Source organism: Sapajus apella, unplaced genomic scaffold (assembly GCF_009761245.1).
Source record: "Sapajus apella isolate SASKATOON/1434 unplaced genomic scaffold, GSC_monkey_1.0 scaffold73, whole genome shotgun sequence".
In the NCBI taxonomy this organism is placed as follows: domain Eukaryota; kingdom Metazoa; phylum Chordata; class Mammalia; order Primates; family Cebidae; genus Sapajus; species Sapajus apella.
In genome coordinates, this window is record NW_022437013.1 from 4371276 (window position 1) to 4384451 (window position 13176).

At 36.2% G+C, this 13176-nt stretch overlaps 1 protein-coding gene across 19 annotated transcripts in view; it reads right to left on the reverse strand.

Annotated features, from left to right (window-relative positions):
• PAK3 (p21 (RAC1) activated kinase 3) overlaps positions 1-13176 on the reverse strand; it is a 287181-nt gene that overhangs the window by 58396 nt on the left and 215609 nt on the right. For all 19 annotated transcript variants that reach the window (XM_032250843.1, XM_032250841.1, XM_032250836.1 and 16 more), the window contains 3 exons: positions 11065-11102; positions 2392-2523; positions 1690-1855 (listed from right to left, as the gene is read on the reverse strand). In XM_032250843.1, the coding sequence (XP_032106734.1) occupies positions 1690-1855; positions 2392-2523; positions 11065-11102 (336 nt within the window). The remainder of the gene's footprint in view (positions 1-1689; positions 1856-2391; positions 2524-11064; positions 11103-13176) is intronic.

Genomic DNA, 13176 nt, shown 5'->3' on the forward strand with positions numbered 1-13176 from the left:
AGGATATTAAGATCAGCTGCAAGGAATTACTGTGAAAATAAACTATGACAATGTATGTAAAGTGGCCCATACAGAAGATGCCCAATAAATGAGAATTATTTCTGCTGTTATTATAGCAAATTGTTAGTATTAGTGCTAGTGGCATATTTAATCATGAATAGTAAAGTCAGTTAGCAAAAATCTAGCAATTGTAGTTCTGAGTGCTCACTGACAGCTGCAACTCCGACCTTTGCCTTTCCAAATGCTTCTAACTCAAATGTCTCAATCTCAGCGCTGTTGACATTTTGGATTGAATAATTCTTTATTGTAAGGCAGGTGGAGGGTAGCTGTCCTGTGCACTCTAAGATGTTTAGAAGCATCCTTAGCCTCTACCCACTAGATGCTACTAGCAATCTGTGAATCATGACAATAAAAACACTCTCCACACATTGCTATATGTCCTTTGGAGGGCAAAATCATCCTACCACCACCTCTGCAGAGCCTCCCTGTGGCCTGTAGTGGGAATTACTCTCTTGTTTTTCTGAGGTCTTTTTTTTTAGTTGAAATGAGATTCTTTTATTCTCTAATTGTATCATACTATTAAACCATATTTTCCAAAAAAGATTAAGTTTCTTGATGACAGGAAAGTTTCATTCTATTGTGTCCTCCAAAGTTTCTTGTATAGAACAGACAAATAGGAACTCGGGAAAGATGTATTTGTTTAATTATTTTTTCATTCATTCACTCAACAAGCATTTGTTGTATGCCTTTATGTAATAGGCATGAACTAGGAGTTGGACATATAGGGAAAAAAGGACATAGTCCCTGTCCTTGAGAAGCTCACAATCTAGTGAAGAAGTCAGACTAATATGGTGTGATATGTTCTCCAATAAAACTGGTAAAGAAGAGAAGCCCTTAACTTGGACTGGGAGAGACAAGCAACAGTTTTCTGAGGAGGCAACTTTTGAGCTGAGTTTTGAAGGATGAGTAGGAGTTAGTAAAACTGGGGGTTGGGGGACACTGATTGCTGATATCTAGCAATTTGCTAGATGCTTTTGCAGTATAAGTTTAATGAATATGCTTTATAAACCTTTAACTTTTCAGCAGATTATATATATATATATATTTTTTTTTAATCTTCTTGACCCAGAAAAGTAACTAAAAGGTAAGTGTTTTATAAACTGGGGCAACAAGTGTGTACACATGAGCATGTACACACTAATGACACTGTGGAAGGAAGTGACTAGCATTTGCTGGCTCTGTCTCTCCTGCCACATAGAAATGCTTCTGAATTAAGGGGAAAACTATATTATTTGTGGTTCTAAGTTTTGACTGACTGTTGGGCTTTGAGGTTGATATATTTATCATCACTGATTAGTTGAAGGCCCTTGGGTTATGATCATAACATATTTTATCAGACTATTCTATATATTTTGCAGATATAATCTTAAAACTTGATACTTAATTTGCCTTATCAAGTTTTCACCTCAATTGATTCCTTCAAGTAAAAATACTTAATTCCTGTCAAATTAGGAGTGGAAGGGAGGAAGTATCTGGCATATGCAGTGAGTCCCAAAGTTTTCATCTCATGATTTTGGGACGCCTGAAGTTAATATAAGCAGATTAAAACCTCCAAAGGATCAATTCCCATTTTAAATGGCTTATGAGAAACACTCCCATGAAGAATATAATCACGACAAAAGTACTCACTTAGTTTCTCTAAGATCTCCTCATCTGTCATCTTGGATTTTTTTCTTTGCCGATCTGTGTTTCTGTACAAAGTACTGGAATTGGCATTCTCAGCAGAGGGTGGTGTGACCTCTTTATTTGGTGCTGCTGGTGAAGCAATGGATTCAACCACAGAACGAGTGTAGATCTTAAAACAAACAAACAAACAACCAAACAAAAAAAAACAAAAATTAAAACAGCAGGCCAAGGAAAGAGGGTGGAGTCAAGGTATTGTCATTTCAATGAATTTTTTAAGTGGTATTTTCTTTAAAAAAAAAAAAAAAAAAGGAGTTTAAGTAGCTGAAAGTACAACACCCTTGAAAGATCATGGGAGCTAGTCTTTGGACATCCCTATATATGCCCTGCTAATTCTGATCTGGGGACCTCTGTTTATGCAATTCTTCCTACCTGGTTTACATAGATTTCCTTCCTTATCTTAACTTCTCCAACAGTTTTATAATTTAGCAGTTATTTATGTATTGTTTGTTATTATCCTCTAGTTGTTTAATGTGCTAATCTTGTATCCTCAAACAACATCCTCAAAACCTTGGTCATATCTTATACTCTAGTTCTTGGAACATAAACTATGTTTAATAGGTACTACTTGTTTAACTGTATTCTAACTCTATGACTATTCCAAAGGGCATTTTTTGACTCACTTGAAAGTAGTCACTTGTGACTTACTGATTTTGTATGCTCTGGTCTTGGTGCAATAACTGGTGGGGGCTCATTGTCATCTTCTTCTTCCTCCTCCTCTTCATCTTCTTCTTCAGACACAGGAGGGGCCAATGGAGGTTCAGATGCTGTTTTTGTACTCTTGTGACAAAAACAAAGTTTAAAGACAAGGTATTAACTCCTCATTGCTTTTCTACAGAAATAAAACAAGGGAAATGAAATATTTATGTAGAGATAGGAGTAAACTACATCTTTCATAAATGATCAGAATCATCAACAATTTGGTGGCCAGGACCTGCTCACCTGAATACAATCTCTGAACTTATTCAGAGATAAATTCATGTCATAGCTTAAAGAACCATGGAGTCTAATATGTTTTTAAAAATTTTCATTGAGCTCAAAAACAGTAGACTATTATTCACTTAATATAATAAAGTTCAATGTTTTTGAAACACATTAAAAATCAAATTAATTGCTCTTAGAGCCTTGAACCTATACTGGGCAGGTTATCAATTTATTGATCAACAGTTTGCCAACTGGAACGATTTTCTACCTGAGGATCAGAGCACGCATATGGATATGGTATTAATACAGCTCTGTAAATACTCACTAAGAACAAGCAAGCCAATAAACATCTCTCCCCTGTCCAGCCTCCTGGAAAGAAGCACTCAGAGAGTAATAGACATGAAGATCTAAGGACTACCCATCCATATGAATAATTACTCCATACTACCCATAATGTAAATGGTAATTTGCAAGGTTTATAAACTGCAATAATACAACAATATTGTGGTACAATAGTGACAATACCTAGGGTCAGTTCTTGATCATTCATGTTAATATAGTGTAAAATGGCTCTGAAGTTGGATTTTGAAAGAACCATAGCCATAGTTCTTAAAGTGTGGTTCCCAGATCATCCGCATTAGCACCATCAAAGAACTTGTTAGAAATATAAATTTTCAGGCTCCAACCAGACCTATGAATCAGAAACTCTGCCAGTGGGGCTCAGCAATCTGTGTTATAACAGGCCTTCCAGGTGATCCTGATGCATGCTCAAGTTTAAAAACCATGAACTATGGCTTAGGTCTGCACTGTTTAATATGGCAGCAACTAGCCACATAAGGCTACAGAACACTTAAAATGTGGCTAGTCTGAATTGAGATATGTTTCAAGTGTAAATTACATGCCAGATATTGTATACTTCATATAAAAAATTGTAAAATGTTAGATTAATGCTTCTTAAATTGATTATATGTTGACATGCTGATATTTTGAGTATGTTGTGCTAATAAATATATTACTAAAATTTATTTCACCTATTTTTTACCTTTTAATATGTGGTTACTAGAATTTAAAGTTACAAATATAGTTTACATTTCTGTTGGACATTGCTATTATGGGTGCTTTTTGTTTTGGTTTTATGTATTTATTTTGTTTTTGTTTATGCTATTGGGTATACTGGCCTAACATATTCTGACAATGAATTTTTGTTCCTTGAGGACAAAGCTCCTGAGGCAGTTATAGGCACATCAAAGGACCTCAGTCGTGATTAAAAATTCAATGTTGCTTTTCTACATTCATGTATAAACCTATGGTGAAGTAATAAGGTGTAATCATAAATCTGATAGGATCCAGAAAGATTTATCAATTGTGAGAAGAAAGACAACAAAGAATTTATAAACAAGTATTTGAAAGAATATTTGATTGCTCTGATATAGATGCTAAGTGGTTTATAGATTGAAGTTTCTATGTTTACTGGACATCAGTTTATTTATGCACCTAGATTTATTCTTAATTTAGCCATAACTACTGGACTATTATATTGTATAGCCATGTGGATAGCAACATATGTTAATGACATTAATTTTCCAGATTTAAAAAAATCACTTTCTTCTTGCAAAACACTAATTCTTCAGGGCACTTCAGTGGGCACAGGGAGAAATGGCCTTTGGGTTATTGAAATTTGCTTTGATATTATGCTCCAGAAAGTTTTGCCCTATATTATACCAGCTGGGTTCAGTAATATACCTAATCACTGTGTCTTTGTAGAAAGGTGGAAGCTGAGTACTTTTTTATATGGAAAATGGTGCTATTTAATCCATTAGGCAATATGAACCTTGCCCAGGATTGATTAGTATTATGTGGGCCTATGAAAGTGTTTGACATCAGAAATAAAGCATCAGCTCCAAAAAGCCACGAGAAAACTATAAAGTCTAAATTAATTAATGTCTAATTAAATGTCTGTTAATATAATAATGTGCGAACTTGTCACTTATGTTTAGCATTTATAGAAATTTCATATATTAAATATAAATTTTAGGTTAGATTTTCTTATTTAGCAACAATTCTTGAGTATTTACAATGATTTAACAAGAAATTACCTAACCACACATTTTGAAAGTTACTTGTAAGTAAATAATTTCAAAGTTATTATTTCAAAAATCATTTCAAAAATTTATAGCAAAAATATAAAGTGAAGTATGGGGATCCCTTATTATGTTTGAAGTAATGCATGATGTGACCCCTACAAGTGAGAGTATATACAGTCTATTAAGCTCTAAAAATGGCCCTAGAGGCAAAAAGAGTGATTCAAGGTCTATTCTTCTTGGCTCAACCCTTAAACTGGTACAAAGATCAATCAATGCCTGCTGGGCAAGGGGCAACCTTACACATCTTAAGTCTTAATGCTTCACTAGATAAGATCCACCTGCAAGATTTCACTGACTGTTAACATTCATTACTATCTTCACTGCTAATTTCAAATGGAGGCCATTCCCCAACTCTAAGGAATGACTTATGGAACTATCAGAAAACCTGAAGGTTTTTATCCTGTGAAGGTTTGTGGGAAAAGAAAAAGACAGACATTTCTGTTTAGTTTGGACCAAACCGTATCCTGCCATATTGGTTGGTAGACTGGAAAGAATGTGTGGCATTGAGTGGATAGTATGTTTTGAATTATGGTTGGGCCAGAGAGCATTAAATCCCCAGCAATCCACAAAGGATACAAGTCTTTGGTACCGAGAACTGAAATGATTTCAGGAATGTGCCACAATGCCCAGCTAATTTTATATTTTTATTAGAGACGGGGTTTCTCTATGTTGGTCAGGCTGGTCTCGAACTCCCAACCTCGGGTGATCTGTCCGCCTCAGCCTCCTAAAGTGCTGGGATTACAGGCGTGAGCCACAGCGCCCAGCCGGGAATGTAGTTCTTAAGCTAAGTTGGGTCCTGGGCTCTTAGGGTTTGGCCTATCTCCCCAGAAAAAATACAGGTAGATACATGCTTTTACATATAACTTCAACAGTTCATAGATCTGAAGCTCACTTACAGACTGTAAGTTCTGAACGTTGCTCTAGAGACTACACCAGCTAGAGTAGCTACCTTAGGAAATTCCATTTTCTCAGAGCTTAATTTTTAAAGGTCAAAGAACTTAGAGGTAAGGACTTTGGAGGCTTTAGATAACATAAAATATTGTTTGGGGGGCACTTTTGGTGGTTGTTTATGTAGATTTTAGGGTTCTACTCCAGATCTACTCTGGCAGTGGAGCCCTGGAATCTGCAATCTAACATAATCCCCAGGAAATTCTGATACACATTGAAGTAAAAGAACTACTAAACTATGTTAAAAAAAATTTAACCAGTACTGCAAATCACAAATGAGCAATCTGTCAACTGCACACCCAGATTCTCTAGGCACAGATAATGGCATGTTCAATAAGACAACACAATAATGACATACTATTGCTGTTCCTTCCACTTGGAATACTAACTTAGGATTCTAAATATGTGATTTGTTTTCAACCGTATAATAAACTTATAAAATTTTAAAATTAGCCTCAAATAAAGAGTGGGTCCCTGAAGAGTATTTGAAATTGAATGTACTAATTTCAAAGATATTGAATGTCTAGAATGAGTTAAGATATCCACAAATAAGCAATAAAGTAGGTGTTATATCACTATGAGATTTATCCCTGAGTTCAATATTAATTACAGAATCATGAGTTTAAAACACTTAGAGAATACAACATTGCTTCTGTTTTAATTCTTACCCAGGCTACTAAACTATGCCAAAACTTGTGATCAGTTCAGGCTATGTCTACAAGGGGTAATCAGTCCCATTAAATCAGATTCTGTAGACAGCCAGCTCTACTGGGAGTTTTTATGATGCAAAAAAGACATACACATTGCAAAGCGTACTCTCCTCTAGAACTATAAGGAAAACACAGGTGCAGTTATCTATTCCTAAGGAACTGAGTCCCACTGAAGCGATCCAAATAGAATATCAGGGTCCAATTCAGTTCGTTCAATCAATAGAAACCTAGCCTTCATCAAGCAGTCAACCCATTCTCTTCACCTGAAAGTCCTGCCAGCCCTTCAAACTCAAACTAATAAAGAACTCAGCATCTTCCCACAGAAATTGGCTTCTCCTGAAAGACAGCATCATTATATTTTTAACCACCCACCAATCAGTTTAAGCCTGTATTCATCTTTAACGTCACCCTTTCCTCCAACATCCAATTAATAATCTAAATATCTCTAGAATTTGAATGTAATCTCCCCATTCCTACTGTTACTACCTCATTTCTGGCTCTGATTACTTGGATGCTTGCAATATTGTCCCTACTTGTCTCCCTTCATCCAGTCTAACCTTTTGTCCTTAACTCATTCTAGACGTTTGCTATCAGATTACTCTTCCCAAGGTATAAGCGTTAATCACTTAACCTTCCTATTCCAAAACACTTCAAAAGCTTCCCACTGGATACTGGAATAGCCACATTCTGTGGAATACCATTTAAGAGCCTGTATGATTTGGTTCTACCTTAACCTTCAAGGCTTATTTCCTGATTCCCTTTCTTGCATCCCAGTCTTCATTCAACCCCATATTCCTTGTTTCCTTGCTCTACTCACCAACATGCCCTTTCTTATGTTTTTGTTTGTTTGTTTTTGAAAAGACAGAGTCTCAGTCTGTCACCCAGGCTGGAGTGCAGTGGCATGATCTTGACTCACTACAACCTCCACTTCCTGGGTTCAAGCAATTCTTCTGCCTCAGCCTCCCGAGTAGTTGGGATTAGAGATGCATGCCACCACGCCTGGCTATTTTTTGTATTTTCATAGAGATGGGGTTTTACCATATTGGCCAGGCTGGTATCAAACTCCTGACCTCATGACCCGCCTGCTTTGGCCTCCCAAAGTGCTGGAATTACAGGCATGAGCCACTGCACCCAGCCTATGTTTTTCTTTATACTTAAAATACCCTTCCCATCTTCAAAGATCCAAATCTCACCTGACCTTTAAGGTCTAGCTCAAATGCCAACTTTTTATGAAGCATTTTCTAACTTAACAATCAACAAATACATATCAAGTATTTATTTGGTATCACCCACTGAGCTTCAGCCCTTAGAGAAAAGGGCGTGCTTCCCTTTCCCTTCCCAGCTAAAAGCAATCTATTTCTCTGGAATCTCATAGCACATGGACATATTTTAAGATATGTAATACTATCCATATTGTTGTGTGGTTTTTTTTTTTTTTTTTTGAGACAATTTGCTCTGTCACCAGGCTAGAATGCAGTGGCATGATTACAGCTCACTGCAGCCTCCACCTCCAGGGCTCAAGTGATCCTCCCACCTCAGCCGCCAAAGTAGTTGGGACTACAGGTGTACACCACCACACCATGTTACAGAGGATGGTCTTAAACCCCCAGCTCAAGCAATCTGCCCACCTCGACCCCTAGCGATGCTGGGATCACAGGCATGAGTCACTGTGCTTGATCACTATTCATATTGTATTGTACTTTTTTTTTTTTTTTTTTTGAGACAGAGTTTTGCTCTTGTTGCCCAGGCTGTAGTGCAATGGCACGATCTTGGCTCACCACAATCTCCACTTCCCGGGTTCAAGTGATTCTCCTGCCTCAGCCTCCCAAGTAGCTGGGATTACAGGCCTATGCCACCATGCTCAGTTAATTTTGCATTTTTAGTAGAGGTGGAATTTCTCAGGCTGGTGTATTGTACTTTTTTATGTTTATGTTTACCTTCCCCTACCAGTCTGAGATCCAAACTTCCTAGAGCTTAAAGTAGGCAGTTGGTAAATATATGCTAAATAAGTAAAAATCTATTTGTTTTATCCCTAGACAGTGAGATTATTATTTTTTCTAACTTAATGGAATATTTTAGCCATTACATCGACTTTGTTTTAATTCTACAAGCAAAACCAATAGAACCAATTTCAAAAGAACAGTTAATATCTTAGGAGAAGACAAAAACCAATACACAGACTATCCTAGCAAGCTGGTGTTTCAAAAGCTGACCAATCTAAAAAAATAATAACTATTTTTTTGTCAGAATACCCAGTCAAGATAGCACAAGCATGATATTACTGAAATCAAAGGAGGTAAAGTATGCATTGATCATGGAAGACTGTCATTTTTGTTATTCCCATTTTCCTATTACCTCCCTTCACATGTTGTTTTCAGTGTGGCCCAGGAAGCTGTCATAGCAAAGAAGGAGGAAGAGGGGAAATGACCAGTCAGATAAGAGGGCCATATTCTGTTCTGTTTTGGGGAATCTGAGCAAAGTGCAAGTACAAGCTTCGTGTGCGAAGACAGTGAGTTTTTCCTCTTGTGGTCACATAAAAATAATAGTTTACATATAATAAACACATATTGTGTGCCAGGTGCTATACTAAGTACTTTATGTGCATTATCACATTCAATATTCACACAAGATCTAGGAGGTAAGTACCATTATTATTCCTTCTTATGGCTGAGGAAAGAAGCTCAGAGAAGCTAAACTACTTTCCCAAAGTGACATACTTAGTAAATGCAGAAATCAGATTAAATATCTATGTCCAGAGTCTTCACTCTTTTTTTCATTTTATTTTTAATTGTAGTAAAATATATATAACATAAAATTTACCATCTTAACCATTTTTAGGTATACATTTCAGTACTGTTGAGGGCACTGTTGTATAATCATCACCACCATTCATCTCCAGAACTCCTTCTCTCTTGCATTAAACAACTCCCCACTTCCCCTCCCCCCAGCTCCTGGTAACTAGTATTCTACTTTCTGTCTCTATAAATTTGACTCCTCTAGGTACCTCATATAAGTGGAATCATATAGTATGTGGCCTTTTGTGATTGGCTTATTTCACTTAGCATAATGTCCTCATGGTTCATCCATGTTTTAACGTGTCAGAATTATCTTCTTTTTAAGGCTTAATAATATTCTACTGTTTATATATACCACCTTCTGTTTAACCCTTCATCTGTTGGTGGAGACTCAGGTTGCTTCCACCATTTGCCTACTGTGAATATTGCTGCAATAAACATCAGTGTATAAATATCTCTTGGAGACCCTGTTTTCAATTATGGGTATATACCCAGAAGTGGAATAGTTAGATCATATGGTTAATACTATTTTTAATTTTTGAGAAACTGATATACTATTTCAGAGCCTTTACTCTTTACAACTAAAATGATCTAGTGGGGTCATACTGGCTACCTAGGGTGATATCAAGTAGACAATATAAAAGGAAGAAGAATCAGTGTGGTCATCAATTACTGTTTGAATAAATGGTTAACAGACTTTCAGTAATGCAAATTATTTCACCCCTAGAAAAGCAAATGGGGCAAGAAGTAATTTCTTTCAGGATATCAAAATGAAAATCACAGAAAGGGAAGCCTTATCTGAGATTATTTTCTGTCTAATCTGCACAAATACTCTTTCAGAAACTATAGCACTTCTAACGAGTAGGTTACTTATTTTCCAGTCATTTTTCTGATAAAAATTATCTATGTGACTTTGGCCGAAGTCACTTCCCTCACTGTACCTTAGTTTGTTGGAACAAGTGACATACAAAATGTATACTGTTAAAACCTTAGAGAAGCTATTTAGTTTCTCCAAACCTCAGTTTCCTCATTTGTAAAATGGGGACAATGGTAAGACTTACTTAATTAGGCTGTAGGAAAGATTAAGTACATGTAAAAATAAAATTATCTTACAGTTTACATTGTAAGTGTACACTGTAGGTGTTCAGAGAAATTTCTATTAACATGATTATTATTCTCAAGGTTCTACATGTAAATCTTTAACACTGTCGATATAGAGACCCTGTACAAGAATGTTCCTAGTAGCTTTATTTGTAATAGATAGCAACTGAAAATAGACTAGAGAGCCTTCAGAGTATGAAGGGTTAAACAAACAATGGTACAATCATATTCTGGAATGCACAGAGGTAAAAAGGAACACAAATTACTGATATACACAACAACTTGGGTGAATCGTAAAAGAATTAAGCTGAGTACAAAAAGCCAATACACAAAAGTCACATGCTGTATTTTTTCATTTACATGAAATGTCCAGAAAGCCAAACCCATAAAGGCAGAATCCATATTAGTTCTTGCCTATGACTAGGGTGGGGTGGGTAGAGTTAACTGTAAGCAGGTATGAAGGATTTTACTGGGGTGATGGACACATTCTAAAACTCAATTGTGCTGATGGTAGCACAGGTACATTTACCAAAACTCATTGAACTGTTTACCTGAAAATAGGTAAATTTTATATACCGAATTATACCTTAAAATTGTTTTTAAAAGACTCTATAACTAAAAACTGGACCTGTGCAGTTACATTCTCCTAAATCTCTGAAAACACCAATTATACGAAACAGTTTTCAATTTTTCACTTACCGAAGGATGGGCTGCTATGTATCCATGTGCACTTTTATCTGCAAAGTGAGATTACAGAGGTCATCTTTGTTTCATAAAGACTGTTTTCTTTAGAGACCATACCAGAAAAATAAAAATGAAAAACTGCATGATTTTAACTAGAAGGACATGCTCCAATTTAGCATTAACTAGATATTATGACTAATGACATAGTTTTTCTTAAAATAGCTTACAACATTACATCTTCACCATATTCTCACCAGGTCATTTTACAGATATTAATGAACGCCTCTAGTGAATCTCATTTATATTCAAGAATGACAACATTACCTACTCTTAACTGGTATGATTCTATACATTTATAGTAGTCCCCCTTATCTGATGTTTCACTTTTTGTGCTTTCAGCTATCTGTGGTCAACTGTGGTCCAAAAATATTAAATAAAAAATTACAGAAATAACCAATTCATAAGTTTCAAACTGCACGCCATTTCAAGTATGATAAAATCTCATGTCATTCTGCTCCATTCCACCTGAGACATGAATCATCCCTTTGCCCTGTGTACCCACTCTGTTTACACTACCAGCCTATTCGTCACTTAATAGCCAGTTTGGTTATCAGAACAACTGTGGAGATACCACTATGCTTAGAGTCAAGTATCCCTAATTTTACTTCGTAATAGCCCCAAAGAGCAAATGTAGTGATCCTGGCATATTGTTATAATTATTCTATTTTATTATTAATTACTGTTGTTTATCTCTTACTGTGCCTAATTCATAACTTTATCATAGGTAAGTATGTATAGAAAAAAAAACATAGTATACATAAGGTTCCGTACTATCCATGGTTCCAGCCATCCACTGGAGGTCTTAGAACATATTTCGCATGGGTAAGTGAGGAACTACTGTATATCTAGGATTTTTCCCACTTTCCTCTCTCCCTACCTCCTTTCCATTCCTTCCTTCCACCTTCCTGTGCTATCTCCAACTTCTGCTTCTCTTCTCCTCAGCTATTAGTCAGTCCCAACACCAGAGCATTCAGAAAACCTATGATAAGGTACACTCAGCTCAGTATAGTACAACTGTACAGTTGAGTTTTAATATAGTTGTCAGGATTTCATCTTTGTAAGTTGAGAGAAATCTGGCATATAAAACTAAGTGTTAAACAGCAATGGCTATTTGGAGTAAAGAACAAACTCTGAGACTCTAAAGTGTATTCGTGGTTACACTGAAATGATTTCTTGAATACATTCAGTTCTGGTTGCCTATGGTTCTAACTTGGAGCACAGCTCTTGATTTTCTCACATAAAACATTTTTTTTTTGATGTGTCACCAGGATCTCTTATTTTATTCTATGTGGAAGCTTAAATATAGTAAAAAGTTTTCCTTGATGGCTTTCTTTTTAGGTTTTCAACATTGGATAACAGCAGTTAAGCAATCTTCTCATTTAAAAAAAGTCAAATTTAGCATGTAAATTGCCATATGCATTCAAATTTGGGCTTTGATATTTGATAAGGCCAAATCAGACACTCTTCCCCTTCCAAGGGTATCCTTGGATCATTCTCAAAGAAACTTAAAGGCTGCCTAATACTAAATCCAGTGCCAAGAGGTAGGGGCTCTTTATAGCTGGAATACTAACGATAATACTCCCTTCATCCTTTAGATGTTAAATAATAAGTTAATAAATTATTGTAGAGAGAACTCAAATCATCTATCTCAAAATGTGAAAGTATTATTTGGTATATACATTTCACTTGCTGATATAGTTTGCCTGTGTCCCCATCCAAATCTCAACTTAAATTGTGTCCCCCAGAATTCCCGTATGTTGTGGGAGAGACCCAGCGGGAGGTAATAGAGTCATGGTGGCTGGTCTTTCCTGTGCTATTCTCAAGGTAGTGAATAAGTCTCACAACATCTGATGTGTTTATCACAGGTTTCTGCTTTTGATTCTTTCTCATTTTCTCCTGCTGCTGCCATGTAAAAAATGCCTTTTGCCTCCCACCATGATTCTGAGTCCTCCCTAGCCATATGGAACTGTACGTTCAATTAAACCTCTTTTTCTTCCCAGTCTTGGGTATGTTTTTATCAGTAGCATGAAAATGGACTAATATACTAAATTGGTACCAGTAAAGTGG